A 20462-nucleotide genomic window follows, 5' to 3' on the forward strand; every position below is an offset into this window, starting at 1 on the left:
AAATTACCTTTCCTTCTTGAAAATCATAATCCAAAGAAAACTGCAGCTTGCCCAGTTTGATCTCAGACTTAACGGAGTCAGTGTCTCCCTCTTCATCGGCTCCATTATCTAGATCATCAACATCAGGCTGTATCTGTAGTAAGAGAGCAATGTCAGAAAGCTGGTCAATTCTAACATATCTGTCATTAATTCATCAAGCCATACCATGCCCTTCCACTGAATCACGACAGTTTAATGGAATTGCATACAATGTACAATTGTATACTGACTCATTGATGCTTTATAGGTTGTAGTGTAGCCCTCATGTGTAATTACTATACAATGTACGTAGGCTTGTAGAGTGAGATGAGATTAGTCAAAAATACAGAATCCAGCTGTAGCACACACAACCTGTACATAGTATGATGTCACATCAACGAAAATATCACACGCATGCATTTATTCTTTTTTATGATAGATATCATACTCACTTTAAGAATTCACCATTGTCACAGTTTGTGACATACTCACAAAAATATACACATATTGACATTACAAACATTCCAATACACATTTAGTGAGTTGAATTAATCTAGCTGAACAAGTTTTATACAGCGCACCCAATTGTTTGAAAATCTCCTTTGTAGCAAATCCACAGTACTCAAATTTTGTCAATGAATTTATGAATGCAGTGCAGAGGTGAAGACCACAAAGGGAAAAGCAGCTATGCATACAAGATTTTTTTCAGAACTTTTACAACTTACTTTCACATGTAGTCTTAGAATATAGAGAAATCAGACTATTGCTGACAGTCAACTACACGTACGTAAGATGGCTCTATCTATTATGCAATAACTTGATCAATGCATTATGACCATGCCCCTACATTTTAATTTTGATGAGTCAAGATTATATCAGTTTCATTTTTAGCAACCTTTTGAATTCCTCCATAATTTCAGACAATTATTTGCTAATTTATTTCCATCTTTCTCATAGCTAAAAAATCACATTTTCAGAAAAAGACAGCAATCTTTGACCTTGAACTGTGAATGATTATCCCCATTATCATTTTCATGCAAATAATTGTCACTTCATTTCTATCTTGTCCAAAAAGTTACACTATCCAGCGTTGACGTTTTTAGCTTGAGTAATTACTGCAAATGACCGTTTTGACCACTAAAATATGACAGTGAATGTTGACCTTGACCGTTCACTGTTTGCATGACTGTAAACATATGCAGTCAAAGCCAAAAGGGACTGATGTCATCACATCATGTGTCTCCTTTTGCAACAATTCTTTCTCTTGATTGATACACAGAAGGCAATGTGACATAAAAATATAGACTGATATACAATGTAATGATACTTGCACACACACAATGTACCCAACAAACAATTTACATGTACTATCCACATTGGGTGTATGATTTCAAGATCAGTTCAAGTGCTGGCGCTGGTACTATGTCCCACAAAACTGCATGAAGTCAAGCTCTACCACTGTCGATCAGATTAACAGAACCAACACAGATCATGATTATCAATACCCAATGCTATAGTGTTACATCTTCACACCTTTATGAAATTGCACAAGAATTGCACTACAAAAGAAGAAGAAAAAAAAGTTACTGTGTTTTTGATATTCAAGTAAAACATGAAAAGATTCAACCATAAATGCTTTGTATATGACACAAGCTAGTGTACTGCAGCAAGATTAAAATGCCACAAATTTCTGAACATCTTCAAAGATTCAAAGACAACTCGATTTCATGAGCTTCAAGCAATCTGCATACATTTGTACAGTAGGCAAGGACAAAAAAAAAGAGCAACATGTTTATTGGTGGTCAGAACGCAAATTCATGGCTTTATAACAATAACTTTCATTCGCTATCAGTTTCAGAGGAGACAATGAAGAACAGCTCTTGATGAAACCTTCAACTGTATACATTTAAAAAGGTTTTGAGTTGTAAGATCTACATATGTTGTAAAATAGCTGCTGTCTATGCATGACAATTCACAATTCTGTACATATCATATCACAGCAGCTGTGTTTTATAAAACATTGTCCTATAAAGCAGAGTGATCTACATGTATAAGATTAATTCAGAGAGCAGCATACAAACAGCTTCTGAAAATTGCATAAGTAAAGAAAGAAAAATACTGATAGTTTCTTTTCCCTTTTTAAATGTACTAAAGGCAAAGCCATGCACGCGAAGGCTTAACATATTAAAGATAGTATGAGGGCAGCCATTTGCTAATAAATGCTCATGATGCCTTCAGTGACCCAGCACTGCAGCACAAAGACTTCCCCTAATACTGTACGAGCTGAAATTTTTGCATACAGATATTTTCGCGAATTGCTACTTGGAGGACATTTTCGCGTGTTGTTAATTTCGAGGCTGCGAGGGTCTAACTGAACTTACTCATTCGCGCATTGTTATTTTCGCGTGTTGTTATTTTCGCGGTTCAAAGGCGATACGCGAAATTCGTGACAATAAAACCACACCAAAAATTTCAGCCTGTACAGTAGTATTCAACCTCATACTAGTTTCATATACACGAGGCAGTTTAGCATACAGCATTGATCATGCAAATGGCATAGTGTATTCTTATCACAACTGATGAAGTCATATGGCCCATACAAAACTATCTAGCTGATTCTTAAAACCATGACCTACATATTGTATGTACAAAGTCTCGGGATCATGAGTGGGATTCACACTGATGCAAATAATTAGCAGGATACAAATCTTGAGATTTGCATCGGTATCCAAGTCACAAGAGTTTTGCCCGTGTGGACATAAAAATCCCACAACACTGGAAATTGTGACTAAAATCCCAGGAAATCTTTCAATAATTTCTGAATTATTACCATAATTTGAGAAATAGTGCAATTATTTACACCCCTTACGAAAAAGTCCTGTGGTACTCCTGTGGTAATTACCACAGGACGGTACCACAGGACAGTACCACAGGAAAGTACCACAGGACAGTACCACAGGACAGTACCACAGGAATTGTCCTGTGGTATTTTGGGACATACCACAGGACAGTACCACAGGAATTCCTGTGGTATTTTGGGACGTACCACAGGGCAGTACCACAGGAAAGTACCACAGGACCGGTACCACAGAACAGTACCACAGGACAGTACCACAGGAATTCTTGTGGTATTTTGGGACGTACCACAGGGCAGTACCACAGGAATTCCTGTGGTATTTTGGGACGTACCACAGGGCAGTACCACAGGACTAGTACCACAGAACAGTACCACAGGAACTGTCCTGTGGTATTTTGGGACAGTACCACAGGACATTACCACAGGTCGATCATTACCACAGGGCAGTACCACACAGTATTTCCATGGTACCACAGGAGAGTACCACACAGGATAGATCGGAAAAAAAATCTGGGAGACTTTTAGCCACATTTCAAGGAATATTTCTGATAGGTGAGTGATGGATTTTAGGACAAACATGGCCCTACTTAATAACCTGTCCTACTCCTAACATATAACCTCAAACGAGAGTCTAATGGCCAAGTGCCAATCTAGTCCTATAATAGATCTATATAGTCATATTCTACTCCTAGGTAGCCATCGATCCTCTTAGTACATATATATATGGCCGTCTATCCGTAAAGCATTAAGGCATGGTTACTAACTCGGTTATACTTTATTATCAAGATATGAAATTACACTTTCATAACAATATCTATGATATTGGGAATAACATAACATAATTAGACAATCTTTCATAAAGTTCAAAGTAAGTTCCATCATTAATACTTTGACTTTTTAAGTCATATATGTATTTTCTAAAATCTAGAGTGCTTTTTATGAATATTCATGAGCTATGTAAAAATTTGTACCACAGGAGTACCACAGGAGTACCACAGGAGTACCACAGAAGTCCTTATGAAATTTCTCATGCTTTACATCAGCACTTTCACTAAATAGGTAATACTGTAGGAGTATAGGACAGGATAAGTAATGGCAAATCAATTGTTATAATTCACAGCATAACTCATCTATCAATTAATTGAGGAATATTAATATGTGCTTTTTTGTTTGTATTTTTGTTATAAATTTCAGTTGATTCTGCCTTACAATTTTCCTGTGTGGTACTCCTGTGTGGTCCTGCTGTTTGATATTCTCTTGATGTGATAGTCCTCTGGTATAAAATGTTAAGAAAAAAAAAGAATATCCTGTAGCATTTTTCTGTGGTACTTACGAATTTAATTTGCTGTGTGGTACTTCTGTGTGGAATAGCACCATATTATGATTTTCCCGTGGGATTTTGGACAGTTCCTGTGGTACTCTCCTGTGGTATACATCGAAAATTACCACAGGAATTCCTGTCGTACTGTCCTGTGGTACGTCCCAAAATACCACAGGACAAGTCATGTGGTACTGTCCTGTGGTACTATCCTGTGGTACTTTCCTGTGGTATTGTCCTGTGGTACTGCCCTGTGGTACTGCCCTGTGGTACTGTCCTGTGGTACGTCCCAAAATACCACAGGACAAGTCATGTGGTACTGTCCTGTGGTACTATCCTGTGGTACTGTCCTGTGGTACGTCCCAAAATACCACAGGACAAGTCGTGTGGTACTGTACTGTGGTACTATCCTGTGGTACTGTCCTGTGGTACTGTCCTGTGGTACGTCCCAAAATACCACAGGACAAGTCGTGAGGTACTGTCTTGTGGTAATATCCTGTGGTACTGTCCTGTGGTACTGTCCTGTGGTATGTCCCAAAATACCACAGGACAATTCCTGTGGTACTGTCCTGTGGTATGTCCCAAAATACCACAGGACAAGTCGTGTGGTACTGTCCTGTGGTACTTTCCTGTGGTACTTTCCTGTGGTACTGCCCTGTGGTACTGTCCTGTGGTACGTCCCAAAATACCACAGGACGAGTCGTGTGGTACTGTCCTGTGGTACATTCCTGTGGTACTGCCCTGTGGTACTGTCCTGTGGTACGTCCCAAAATACCACAGGAAGAGTCGTGTGGTACTGTCCTGTGGTACTATCCTGTGGTACTTTCCTGTGGTACTGTCCTGTGGTACTGCCCTGTGGTACGTCCCAAAATACCACAGGACAAGTCATGTGGTACTGTCCTGTGGTACTATCCTGTGGTACTTTCCTGTGGTACTGTCCTGTGGTACTGTCCTGTGGTACTGCCCTGTGGTACTGTCCTGTGGTACGTCCCAAAATACCACAGGACAAGTCGTGAGGTACTGTCCTGTGGTACTATCCTGTGGTACTGTCCTGTGGTACGTCCCAAAATACCACAGGACAATTCCTGTGGTACTGTCCTGTGGTACTATCCTGTGGTACTTTCCTGTGGTACTGTCCTGTGGAACTGCCCTGTGGTACTGTCCTGTGGTACGTCCTAAAATACCACAGAACAAGTTGTGTGGTACTGTCCTGTGGTACTATCCTGTGGTACTGTCCTGTTGTACTCTCCTGTGGTACGTCCCAAAATACCACAGGACAATTCATGTGGTACTGTCCTGTGGTACTGTTGTGTGGTATACATCCCAAAATACCACAGGACAATTTGTGTGTATACTGTCTTGTGGTACTGTCCTGTGGAACTTTCCTGTGGTAATGTTCTGTGGTACTGCCCTGTGGTACATCCCAGAGTACCACACGATCCTGTGACACAGTACCACACAGTTCCTGTGTTAACATATATTTGTGTGGTACATTGTGTGGTACCAACCAGTACCACAGGGAGTACCACATGAGCCTGTAAAACAGTACCACACAGTTCCTGTGGTAACATTTATTTATGTGGTACATTGTGTGGTACTGACAAGTACTACAGGGAGTACCCTACAAGCCTGTGGTACAGTACCACACAGTTCCTGTGGTAACATTACAAGTGTGTGGTACATTGTGTGGTACCGACAAGTACCACAGGGAGTACCACAGGACTTTTTTGTTAGGGACAGCAGTGAGAATGTGAATGCTGGAGCTAAAAATCTCAAGATTTTTCATTCCGTCATTCAAAACATGCACAATTGAACAGCGCATGAACAAAAGGGCAAGGGTTACTATTTGGTAGATTTCAGGCATGCACAGTATGGCTCACAAATTATCACAATTGGGAATTAGCAGGATATTTCTGTGCATCATTTTTTTTTTGCCACCAAAAAAAAAACCAAGGCAAGTGCCAAATTGTGTCTCATTCATTCGCGTACAAGGAATCCATATTTTCTATAACTCCCAGAAGTTAATTGACCTGCTTATGACCTTTGACCTTGTGGTGACCTTCAACACCCCAAGGGACATTTACCACCCAAGTTTGGTCACAAACGGACATAGGGATCAAAAGTAATGAGCCATAATCGAAATGCGCCATAAAAACTTAACATTGGGCCCTAAAAATTTGACCCCTTTCTGTGACCTTTGACCTTGTGATGACCTTTAACTCCCCACGGGACATCTACCGTCCAAGTTTGGTCACAAACGGACATAGGGATCAAAAGTTATGAGCCACAATCAAAACGCGCCCTAAAAACATAACATTAGGCCCTAAAAGTTTGTTGACCCCTGTCTGTGACCTTTGACCTTGTGACGACCTTCACCTCCCCAAGGGACATCTTCCATCCAAGTTTGGTCACAAACGGACAAAGGGATCAAAAGTTATGAGCCATAAACGAAATGCGCCCTAAAAACTTAACATTGGGTCCTAAAAGTTCGTTGACCCCTGTCTGTGACCTTTGACCTTGCGGTAACCTTCAACTTCCCAAGAGACATCTACCATCACCCAAGTTTGATTGCCATTTTAGCAACATGTGCTGAGTTACGTGTGATAAGAGTCTTGCAAGTAAACTTTAATGTATGACCTCAAATGACCTTTGACCTTATCATGTGACCTCTTCAGCACCATAACATGAAGGTACCCCCAGTGCATCCATCACCCAAGTTTGATTGCCATTGTAGCAACATGTGTCGAGTTACGTGTGATAAGAGTCTTGCAAGTAAACTTTAACGTACGACCTCAAATGACCTTTGACCTTATCCTGTGACCTCCAATGGCACCATAACATGAAGGTACCCCCAGTGAGCATCTATGACCCAAGTTAGGTGGTAATCCAAGCAACTTATGTGAAGTTATTTGTCAAAAGAGTCTTGCAGGTAAACTTTAACATAGAAAAGAGAGTCTTGCACATACTCTTTAATATATGACCTCAAATGATCTTTGACATCATCACATGACCTCCCACAACACCATAACATGAAGATACCCCTAGTGCTTCTATCACCCAAGTGTGGCTGCCATTGCTGTAACAGTTGCCAAGTTATGCATCATCAGAGAGTCTTGCAGGTAAACTTTAACATTTGTGACGGACGACGGACGGACGACGGACGGACGCCATTTGGATCCCTTAGTCTCGCCTTCACCTCCGGTGGGCGAGACAAAAATTGTATTTGGATCAGGATCATTATCCCGCTATTTTGTCTGTTTGAAAGTGAACATTTTCTCAACATTCCCGGAACAAACAAACACACACACACACACACACACACAGAGCTCATTAGGCCTCATAAACATTGTCTGCACTGAGTACTGAAAGGTAAAACTTTTCCTTATTTTCTTTCTGTTGCCTAGAGGATAACTGCATGACTGTATCTTACAAACCATAAATAAATATTCAAAAGAGATCTCTTAAACTTGTGCCATCTAGTAACTCCACAATTTCTAATCCCAAATTGAAATATTTCCCTACCACTTGAAATGTTAATTACTTCAATCTTTTATTCAGTGTCGAAGTAACAATACAAACAATCTCAGAAGCATTCAAGCTAAATATGAATTTCCCAGTAGTGGCAGTGGCAGTGGCACAGGATTTAGAGCTCTTGTAGTTGAACACACAGATATGGGCCAAATTACATCCTGTCCACATTTGACGTTTCTGAGCCATCTAGATAAAGGCCAATATAAGGTGCAAACAATCACTTCCACCCACCCAGCAGGTAGAGACACTCATATGGTGATCATAATAATTGTTGTGTTGTAAGTAGAGGTATTTAATGAAAATACATAATGTTTTTGTTTTTGTTATTGCTGTTTGACAAAGGTTTTATACACAGCTTTTATACTTTTGTGCATTAGAGAATATAGTATCTCTGGATGAATGTTCACATTTGTACCATCATATTACTGTAATATTTGTTGGACAAGCTGATTTTGCAAACGGTAGTATGATAACCAATCACTTCATAATCATCTCAGATGCAATATTGACTTGATATAAGGAAGACTTGCCTTTCCCAAATAGACCATGTGCTCAATGAGGCTAGCACACAGAAGATTTGATGGGCATGCAGGTATGGCAGGGTAGTGGACATGAAATGCAGCCAGCACTTATGCATCTATAACATACTACAGTATTGTAAATAAACACTTTTCACATCTAATTTTCTAAATGATTATTTCAAGTGGTGGTTATCAAATCTTTATTTCTTATAAGCTTCAAACACAAGCACACACACACACACACACACACACACACACACACACAAATACAGCCCAACATTGAGCTTCATGCTTTTTCTTACACATGTTTACATAACATATCCAATGATACAGAAGAATATGAAAAAGACCCTTATTTCAATATCACTGATAATACTCATGAATAAAATCCACTCATGCTGCTTGTACTTGATCACATCAAATGGTGCTTCACACGATAAAGCTCCAAATTGTATTGGCGATTGCAGCGATGACCGACTTACTAGAGTAAGGCATACACTGTATGTAATTTATATCATGCACCTACAGACAGGGCTAGTCTTATAACAAATGTATCTTTAAATCCTTGGCCATCATGACCACCCAGATTGACAATGCTAAGTAATCACAGTATAGTTTCTCCTCATAAACAAATTCTTTTGTTTTCCTCTCAGTCAGAAATACCAATCTATATCATAACAAGTTCAACAGAATAATTAGGTGATCCGAGTATCCTCTCGGATCACCTTCTGTATCTGTACGGATTCTTTGTTCTTCTTCTTCTTCTTTCTTTATTTCTGGACAAAAGTTGTGTATCTACGTACTCAGAAAGTACTCAGAGTATCAACTTCAAACTCATACCATATATGTATCATGTCCCAAAGACGACAAATCTAATGTATCATTGTGATTGGTTGATCGTGACGTCACTATGACGTCATTATATGAAAACACATTCTCAATCATATCTCATTAATGGAATGGAGTTTTTCAATGAAATTTACGTCACGTAAATTTCAATTCAAGGGAATTCTACTCATGTTTTCAAAATTCATCGCATTGTTAAAACGTGCGCGTACGCGCGCGTTGAAATATTTGTATGCTCCAATCGAACTCCAAATTATTTTGCATACGTTTCAGACCATTTGGAGCATTTTTTGAAAAATTAAAAAAATTGGACGGACGCGTACGCGCGCGCACATATACGCACGCACAGCTCATATGCAATAGAAATTTCCCGTTTTTTTACACTTATCGGATGCCTGAAATGTCAACGAATATTTCTACCAAGTTTCAAGTCAATCCGACTCAATATGACGTCATACGGGCCCGTCAAAGTTGAAATTCCGCGCGCGCGTCAATGGCGAAATACAGTGCAACAATGCCAAAAAACCGCCAATTTTAAATCCGATATTACTCGTCAGGATGGACGGTGACCCTCCATTTTCTTTTTATATTCTGAAAGCTGATGAGTTGTACATATCATTTCATGGGTTAGCGATGCTGAAAAAATGATGAAAAGATATCAAATTTGTTAATAAAGTAAAAAAAGTAAATTTTCAAAATGACGTCATCAAATTTCAAGTTCATTCGAGCGTATGTCACTAGTCCTTTGTCAATTTTCACCCAGATTTCAGTATGATGTAGCTTATTTAATGTTCTTTCAAACATAAAATTACAATATTTTGATTGGATAACGGTATCACCTCGTAAAAATGGATTAAAAGTAATCTTGTCAAATTTGACCAGTTTACGTGTTATCTCTATGGGAGTGCAGTTTTTCTGGAAATGAAAATTGACATGACTATCTTTATCGAGCACTAGCTCACTTAAGCTTCGGTAAATTTCTCCCAGATTTTAATATGTTGTAGCTGAGACTTTACGCTACCGTAAGTGTGCCCTTTGTTTTTTTCATACGATGTCGGAATCACGTCAAAAAATTGGGTTGAAATTCAGGCTTATCTTCGATGTATTGAGATATTTCTTTCTTTCTGCAACTTTCTTTGCAATAACTCAAGAAAAACGGCCTCTATCACTTCCATATTTTGCACATGTTTAGTTCATGTCACGTACATTATTTCATAAAATAACAACTACTTGATCGGACACCATCTTGGGTATGTAAAGTAGGGTCAAAGGTCATAAGTGTTTCACCCTGTATCTTAGTGAATACATGTCCTGTCTCTCCCATATTTTGCACACGCAAAGACCATGTTACAAGAATTATTTCACAAAATAACCACTTTTTACTCAGATGCCATCTTGTCGTTGCAAATTGAGGTCAAAGGTCATATGTACTTCTTTTTGTATCTTCGTTATGACGTGTTATCTCTATGGGAGGGAATTTTCTTTAATGTGAAAATTGACATGATTGTCTTTATCGAGCACTAGCTCACTTACCCTTCGGTGAATTTCTCCCAGATTTTAATATGTTGTAGCTGAGACTTTGCACTATCGTTTTATTTCATTTGTTTTTTCATACGATGTCGGGATTACGATAAAAAATTGGTTGAAATTAAAGCTTATCTTCTATGTATTGAGATATTTCTTTCTTTCTGCAACTCTCTTTGCAATAACTCAAGAAAAACACGCCCTATCACCCCCATATTTTGCACATGTTTAGTTCATGTCTCGTACATTATTTCATAAAATAACAACTACTAGAGCAGACAACATCGTGGGTATGTAAATTGGGGTCAAAGGTCATAAATGTTTCATCTTGTATCTTAGTGAATACCTGTCCTATCTTTCCCATATTTTCCACACGTATAGACGATGTCGCGAGAATCATTTCACAAAATAACCACTATTTCATCAGATGCAATCTTGGGAGTGCAAAGGTGGGTCAAAGGTCATATGTATTCATTGCTGTATCTTCGTTATTCAGTGTATACAGAATTTGGTACCAAAGATGGCAGATATGACTCCCTTTTCTAAATGAGAATGCAAACATCACACGGCCAATGTCCCTAAACACAGATGAAACTTGTATGGTCATGCCTATTGCGATCAGGACTCGAATCAATGATAAAAAAAAAAATCGGATCACCTTAATTTGTCAGTGATGACAAATTACAATCTCTAGTTATATTAGCAACCATCATTTCCATTAGCATCCAGATCTGGCTGCCATTTTGGGAGAGTTAGAATAAAATTTCTGCTCTTACTGGTTTTGTAAAAAAAAAGACATCATGAGACATTAGAGGGAAATTGACAAAACTCTTCATCCTGCATGGATCCGTTAGGTAGACTGAGAGAACTGCAGTTTTTGAGGCAATATGGTTAGGTGATGTGGCCTTGCTCTTTCATATGTGGTGAAGCACATCGCTGGATGCTATGGCAGGATAGATCTAGAAAGGTCATCATGGCATCTCTTAAAGGTCAGCAGAGGAGGAAGAGTGCGGAAAATGGCAAGTAGGCCATGAATGTTCCATTGTGGAGTTATTGTATTCATCACACACATTCTACAATGCCAGATAAATTTCTTCATACTCTGCATTACTAAAGATATTTTGGAACTTACAAGTATTTCACAGTTACTTCAAATTTTTGTTTTAATTAACACTACTGGAAATGTCGTTCACTACCAAAACAACAATGTCCATGATATGCAAAGACAGTATATTTCTGTAAAAGTCTAAACATTGTGAGCTTCTTCATTCATAAATACTTATGCAAATATATTGTTTACTCCTTTTGCACAAAGATAACCTATTTCTGCTTTAATAATGTACAGACTAACTTTCCTTTCTAGATTCCACTGCAGATAGAGATTGTCCTTTACTGGGTGCATTTACACTCAATTTGCAACTTCTCGGCAAAATCAGCATTTTGAAACGCTGATCCAAAACGCTGATCTAAAACAGCGTCTATTAGGATACTGTTTATGCTCAATTTTTTTTGAGCTGATGAAAGAGTTGATTTTGCCAGCATGCACTGTACATGTGCATTGTTGAAAAACTAAAAACCCCCATTGTAGCAAGCCATTCAGCTTACATACAACATGTAGTAAATATACACAATTTTGCATAAATTACATGTATGCTTCCCATGTAAACATGATTTGAGAGACTCGCCAATCGTAAAAGTGATAAATTGCATTTAGAGAGAATTGCCAATATTGGAAATGCACCTTTTGTTCGCTTTTACTCACATTTTGAAACAGCACTTATAGCAACGTGAGTCTGGATGCAACAATGTTTTGCACTAAACACATACTTCACAAAACCCGAGTATGAAGGGAGTGAAGCATAAATGCACTCTTCAAAACTTCCCTTTTATGTATAACATCAAAATAAAGAATATATTACTTTACTTGGAAAACATACAACCTTTCAACAGGTTTGCGCAGCCATCTTTTTTTTAATGAGAGTATATGAGAGTATATTAGGCATATTTTATGATATCACACCGCATCAGATTATTTTGTGATGCAGAATCTATAATTTTGTTGTACTCCGATCAATATTTGTAAACATTTATTACATTGTACATTTGACTGTTTGTAAACATTATGTGATCAAAACGCAGTTTCAGTGTGACGAATGTACACTTATAATCAGTAATGCCGTGTGGTGGGAGAATGAGAATTTGTAGTGTCTGTATGTGTTTCTGTGTGTGAGAGTCACTTATTGGATGTGATGAAGAGATGATTGTGTGTATGTGTTTATGAGTGTACCTGTGTCTGCGCGTGCGTATGCGTTTGTGAGAGAGAGAGGGAGGGGAAAGATGTGAACACAATGTAAGAAAAGGAAGTAACCGCATTTATAATGAATAATGTTGTAAATGATTTTAATTGTTATTCTTTAAATTGTGATGAATGATTTGAAAATTGTAAATACTTTCTTTTTTTAATCAACTATGTATTGTGTGAACAAATGTTGCAATTCAGCCTTTTGGCTGCGAGAACATTTCATTTAATAAACCATACCAAACCAAACCAATAAAGAAACATTTTAATGGTATACTTAAGCCTTTCATCGACAGATATTCACTAATTCAATTGATTAATATGGTATTAAGTCAACCATATTGACACAAAAGTGAAAAGGCGGGGGAAATAAAAAATGAGGACATTTAGTGTGTTGTGTACACTGATCAGCCAGCCCCGGTTACTCAACTCCTCCACAGCAGGAAATCTTGTCCACATACACTAGACACCATTTTCATCAGACACAACACATTACATGCATTTACGGCCTTGACTGTAATAAAAGAGATTTATAAAAGAGAAGAGCAAGGATGAAATTCTGGCTGCACTTCACTCCTTTCCATGCAAATGCATCACATCTGTTTCATTGTCATTCCACACTGGCAGAAGGTATATGTGACTTTGAAAATGGGATCATTATAAAAGTTTTGCATTAGTGTTGTGTTTTGGTCCGGTTCAGAGTCATTGGTACTGACTTTTGATAGTCAATCACATTTTAGCTACTGTACAAAGCTGTTGTATCTTTTACATGTTACAACTTTCTCAGCATGCTCTGATGACTCGGTAATTTTGAGCTGTTGAAGTTATGAAACACAAAAATTTGATACCACAAAAGGCCAGCAATTTCAATTTCCATATATCTCATTTTCCTTCACAGCAGAGTGCACTGCCTGGGAAAACTCAAGACACCTTGTTTGATGTATGGTATGACAAGGACTTGACTGGGTATATAATATGTACCACTGCCAAACTACTTTAATGGACAATGCCTTGCTCCACCAAAAGAGATATGGTCAATCTCTTTCATTCATTATCTAAATTCTAAATGACTGAAAATTCAACAAGTACAAATAATCGTGTTACTTAAAAACTTCATGTACAGTCATCCACAAACATCAAAATTTCAACAGTTTTTTTTTCATGAAAATTTATGGGGCAGGATATTACCAGCTATACAGATCTATGCTTCAAAACAGGTCAAACAAATTAAAGTGCTTGTGCTTGTTTCACTTCTCTTTCATGGGCATTGGAGACAGCACATTCTTAGGGCAATTCCATTAAACAGTTGGGGAGAATAATATCACCTTATTTTATTCATCAGATATCACAGTTGTAGTGGTCTTCACACTGTACTTGCAGAATATTCTTTTCTTTTCTTTTGCATTTTATTTTCTTGCCCATCACTGCACTTCATTCAACTTACTCAAAAGTGTTCACTAAGGTTACATAATATTGAAAAAATATTAATATCACCAAATGCACTATCCTAACATTTGTAAGAAATGACGGGCAAGTTGAATTCAATGGTACATGTGGCAAAATTGTAATGTACACATTTCAAGTGATGATGATGATGATGATCTACAGCATTTGTATAGTGCCATACATGGACAATGTAGTACATACTGTTGCAGAAATATTCAAAGGTGCAGACTCCTCCAAGAGAGTTAGCAATTGAATGCCTGGTGAAAAATGTGAGTCTTGAGTGAGGCTTTGAAGTGATCCAGTTTGTCAATTTCACAGAGAAAAGAAGGGAGGGTGTTCCATAGGCGAGGAGTGATAGAGGAAAATGCGCAGTCTCTATATCCCTTGAGATGTGTAATGGGCATCTGGAGAGTATAAGGCCAGATGAACCAAGGCCACTGCAAGGCTGACACCTCTCGATTAGGAAGACAGGTTTCCTGGGGCGTGACCATGAATGGCCCCAGTGCAGAGATTTTATAATTTCAATTCCAATATCATCTCAACAGCTACTCTAGTATATATTCAAAATTATGCCCTTGTAAAGATGTGCAATCTAGTCACCACAAAAATCAGAATGAACTCTGTACCATAGGATAAAATAACAACTTCCCAAGTTCTTTGTATTTCACAATGAAATTCATAGAAAATAGTCATGGAGGAAAACCTCACATTTTAAAGCTAAAACACAGCTCTAAAAGGGCTCAAAATTCCTCTCCCACCATTTGGAATTTGCTTGCAATAATATATCAAAAAGCTCTACCCAAGACACCTGTCTGGCTAACATAATTTGCAATGAATGAAATTGAGCAACTTGAGTAACTTGAGTCAAAGTAGACTTTGCGACATGTTCCCTTCTTCTGTCTGTTCGTGTCCATCAGACCCTTTTTCCCCCCCTCTCTTTAAAGAGGATATAAGTCACATGAAGCAATCTGAATGGTTGCTCCCAAAGACAGGAGACCTGATAAACTTCATTACTCTTGAATAGTCTGTCATGTAGTCATCAAACTACAACATCAGGGGAGGCAATCAATTTAACCCATTCCATACGAGAACCTGGTGGTCTGTGTATTAAGTTTATGGGGATTTCAGAATTTAGTATGGAGTGGGTTAACAATTCTGTGGAATATCTTGCTCATACATGTAGGCCCCTTCAACCCTTAGCTCTTACAACTACCTTTAAACAGGAATGAAACTAAAACTAATATCCATTGTGAATTAAAAACAGAGTGAATTTTGCAGACATGTAGGCCCCTTCACCCCTGACCCTTTAGCTCTTACAACTACCTTTAAACAGGAATGAAACTAAAACTAATATCCATTGTGAATTGAGTGAATGCAGCAATAAAAACAGAACACATCAGTGAAAAATTTTAGGAAAATCAGACAATCCTTACTTTAAACAAGAATGAAACTAAAATTAATATCCATTGTAAATTAAGTAAATGCAGCAATAATAGCAGAACACATTAGTAAAAGTTTGAGGAAAATCAGACAATCCTTTCATAAAGTATACATTTATACAGTTTTGGTGCAGCCATCGCTGGATGATAAGACTACTACAGTTTCTGACATTGCATGTATAATTGTACAATGATATAGAGAAAAAATACAGAGAATTTCACAGAATATCATTTCTTATGAAAAATACACATTCCCTCAACTTGTTATTGACAGATACTGACATACATTTAAGACAACATTATTCCCCCTACTTTCTGAAAGAATTTAAAGTCAAATGTTCTTAAATTATGCTAGAAAAGTGGAAATATATCGAATTGTGTCTATATTTTCTGCACATTGTTGTAAAAATATACATCTTGAACTGTTGTAGTCTTCCTTATCGAGTGATGTCAGTACTAAAACTCTGGAAATTCACAACTTTTGAAAGGATTGTCTGATTTTCCTCAAACTTCAATGTTTTTTCTACTAATGTTGCTGCATTCCCTCATATCACAATAATACTTGGGTTTCATTCTCCTTTATCACAATATACCTGATCTTTATCCCTTGGAAGATTTAAATGAATCTCCTATCAAATCCTGATTTTGTATTTCATTTATCATTTTTGCTAAATGGTCACAGGCATTTACACATTAAAATTGCACGTCATTACTCTTGCACATTTGCATTATTTCAATAAGGAGACTTGATGAATATCAACTGATATGACAATGATGACGATAGTCATCATAATCATTGAAACAATACTCATAATACAACTGTAACAACAGAAAATGATAGTATAGTGTTTACTATTCAGCATTTTTTTTTTTTTTTTGAATTGATGTACTAAAGTCTCAGAAGTACTTACTTATAAGTGATTGTTGTTTTAATGTTTGGAGAATTGGCATTTTGACTTTGGTCTTAAAACATGGTTTTTAAATGTAATGCCCAAAAATAGTTACATTGCAATTCTATGATCACATAAAATGAACTTACAGTTATATCTACATTTAAAAAAAATATCTTAAATACCCTATTACCATGGTTTAATTCCATGAGTGTTGGGACAAGAAAAGTCCATGCATGATGAATACAGTATACCTACATGCTGTGCAGTCACTGTCAGCAAACACTGTTCTTCTTCCACTACACATTCCATCACCGGAGAGAGTTTATCTGATTGCTCCTTAACGTATTTCTCTCTGTACGATCTAATCCTATTCCCTCTTCCATCACCTGCTATCTTGCCACTGGCAAGTGATCTCTTGAGCTCCCTAAAACCTGCCACAAACTATCCGAAGTGTAGACAAAATGAATGACAGAGAAATTGTTGTACAATGATTAAGGGCAGTGGTAATACATGCATGCAGACAGTGATAGAAAACAAAGAAAGGAACATGTGGAAACATTCAGAGACAAAGGATAACAACATGACTGCGAATCAAATGGTACATGTACATGAGACTCCATAAGCTGTTATTTTCTCGTACAGTGCACTCCCGTTATAACGAAATGCTCGGGACCAGCAGTTTTCTTTCGTTAAAACGAAATTTCGTTATAAACGAACAAATACAATAAATAACGAAAACAAGGAAACCACGTTATATATCACATTCTGTTTGTTGAACACTCATCATACACTGGAAAGCTATGTGAAAGGGGGTGGTACCTTTTTTATTTCGTTTGAATATTACATTTAAAAGAGAGCACAAAGTTGTTTGTATATTGTCACACAACCATGTTTAGAAAATGACGGTTTAGGATTCGGTTACAGTTCGCTATTCCAAAGGTTCGTTTCTTATTTAAGTTCATCACTCCGAAGGCTCCTTATTCCGAAGTTTTGCCATTCCCGGGATTCTGAAGGTTTGTTCATTTGAAGCTTTGCTCTTCTGAAGATTCGTTTTTCCGAAAGTTCATATTTAGAAATAAATATATTGTTCATTTTCCGAAGGTTTGTTGATCGGAAAATGAAATGAGGGTCATCATTCCGAAGGTTTGTAAATCAAAATATGAGAAAGGTTCACTATTCCGAAGGTTTGTTGTTCCGAAGATTTTTAATCCGAAAATTAAATAAGGTTCGTTATTCCGAAGAAGGTTTTTTAATCAAAAAAAAAATTCCAAAAAAAAATGAGAAAGGTTAGTTATTTTGAAGGTTTGGTTATCTTAGGACGATCCAGGTTTGCAATTCATGAGTTTTAGTGGACTCACTTTTTTCACTTTTAAATTAACGAAACTTTTTGTTTAAATGTTCTGATTAACATACGTTTTGAATTCCTATCATTTTCGGACTAACGAAATGCCGTATTAAGAACCATATTTCATTGTTGGATTAACAAACCTTATAAGGAACCTTTGTAAAAACGCCAACATGTTTGTAATAACAAACCCTATTTCATTTCCGAACTAACGGACATTTTGGTGTATCAGAATCTGTGTGTTTTGTAATAAAGAACCATCGGGACAATAAAAATGAACCTTATTTAATTTCAGATTATTGTATTACAATAATGCAAGTTCCTCTCGGAAACTGCGTGACACACAGAGCGAACACACAGTGATGTGAAGCGTTCGCCCATGCAAAGACGCTATAAATGCTTGTTCCACTAGGCATTTACGAAAGCGATCCGCATTTCGTTATAACAGAGCAAATTTCTTTTGTTTTTCTTTGTCAGTGGCCCTCGGAAAGACTTCGTTATAACGAAAATTTCGCTCATTACAAAAAATCTACACGCGAACGGTGACAAACAGACAATGAGCTATGACGTAGATCCGTCATTTGCATACCACCTATCACAGTGCGTTGAGCATTAAAGAATAATACATATTCATGATGCAATCACGCGCCGCAAATGCTACGTTGAGCTAATGTATTAAAGGACAAGTTCACCTTCATAAACATAAGGATTGAGAGAATGTAGCAATATTAGTAGAACACATCATTGAAAGTTTGAGGAAAATCAGACAATCCGTTCAAAAGTTATGAATTTTTGAAGTTTTTGTGCAGTACCCGCTGGATGAGAAGACTATACTGCAGTGTATGAATAACTTAGATGTCACATGCGTACAACAATATAAGGAAAATATAAAGAAAATTTCACAAAATTCCATCTTTTGAAAAAAGTGCACATTCCCCTGACTCGTTACCGACAAATGTTATGGGTAATATCATTCCCCCTGCCTTTAGAAAGAGGCAAGTCAAGTGCTCTTTTATTATGCGAAAAAAGTGAAAATATGTTGAATTTTCTTATACATTTTCTTTATACTGTTGTACGCATATGACTCACAAGCTGTAGTAGTCTCCTCATCCAGCGGTTCCAACACAAAAATTCCAAAAATTCATAACTTTTGCATCGATTGTCCAATTTTCCTCAAACTTTCACTGATGTATTCTACTAATATTGTTGCATTTTCTCAATCCTTATGTTTATGAAGGTGAACTTGTCCTTTAATGAAATCTAAATAGTGATAAAGACGCGCGCACCTATTGTCACGTCACGAATTTGCATACGCGCTGCATCATGATCACACGTTGACCTGATGCGACCTCGTAAGGCCAATGACATTTAGCCAATCAGCGTAGCGTATTCAAGTGAGAAGCACGCAATTGCTTTAGTGTATGAACATATTGGTGGGTTATACACTCGGGGCTAAACTGACATGGTTTATGAATATTGAAAAGGTACCGATGGCGAAGTTTCACGAAATTCCTCCAAACTCAGTATGATTACTAGGCAGGTGCATTGTACCAAGGAGGTTTAATACATTGGAGTTCCAACTGGCTGCAATTATTCAAACAGTTGTCAGATTTCTATTGATGTACAAAAGAATTCCACAGGTGCACTTGTGCCTTTGATGATCGATGTTCCAAGCCGCCGTCTTGCTGAGCAATCTGAAGATTCATTTTGAACGTTATCATAATGTTGGCCATATTTTGCTTATTTATCTTATTAAATAAATGAAATTTCACGTAATGATAAAGCATGTAAAACAAAAGTCTATTCCGTCCAGAAATTTGCACAAAAGTGTAAATCAGAGCTGTATTATGTGAAAATGTTTAAAACTGTACCATCCTGGAAAGCTGCTTTTATCACTTTTCCGCTTAATTTCCACGAATGAAACTAATATGGAATAATCTTCAAGTTTAATTCTTTATTGATAGATATATCAGATTAGTGCCCGGGTATGCCCAGTCCAGTAATTTTCATCTTTATTTCAGCATTTTTTGCTCAATTTCTATTCGCGCATCCTCGTGTCTGTACCACCTACCTTTTATAAGAAGGGATAGCGAAAAGTAATTACCATCACAAAGACATATCTTTCTTTGAAAGTGGCTGGTGATTATGCAATGAGACACGAGTCAATTGTCTTCCTATCTGAGCGGCAGATCCAGTTTGCCACATGCTTCAAATATTTTTGAGCGGCGGCTTCGAACATCTAGCAAAGGAAATAAGACGGTTGTGACTCCATTCTCTAGAACCTCCTTGATCGTACAAATACAACAGGTATGGCAGTAAAATAACCTTCCCAAAATGGCCTTCAGGCTCACAGTTGGCACACCGCGCCATCAATGTAAAATTGCGTGTTGTCGTAGAGCTGATTGCGTTTGAGTGAGAAATGACA

The 20462-nt window shown here is 37.5% G+C and overlaps 1 protein-coding gene across 3 annotated transcripts in view; it reads right to left on the reverse strand.

Moving 5' to 3' along the window:
* The window catches only part of LOC139731433 (synaptotagmin-1-like), a 106850-nt gene that overhangs the window by 16348 nt on the left and 70040 nt on the right, over positions 1–20462 (reverse strand). For 2 of the 3 annotated variants that reach the window (XM_071642315.1, XM_071642316.1), the window contains exon 4: positions 8–133. In XM_071642315.1, coding sequence (XP_071498416.1) covers positions 8–133 — 126 coding nt within the window. The remainder of the gene's footprint in view (positions 1–7; positions 134–20462) is intronic. The other variant, XM_071642317.1, reaches the window with a different exon arrangement.

Source organism: Diadema antillarum, unplaced genomic scaffold, assembly GCF_040938485.1.
Source record: "Diadema antillarum isolate AM-2024a unplaced genomic scaffold, OU_Dant_1.0 seq00000371_RagTag, whole genome shotgun sequence".
Classification (NCBI taxonomy): Eukaryota; Metazoa; Echinodermata; class Echinoidea; order Diadematoida; family Diadematidae; genus Diadema; species Diadema antillarum.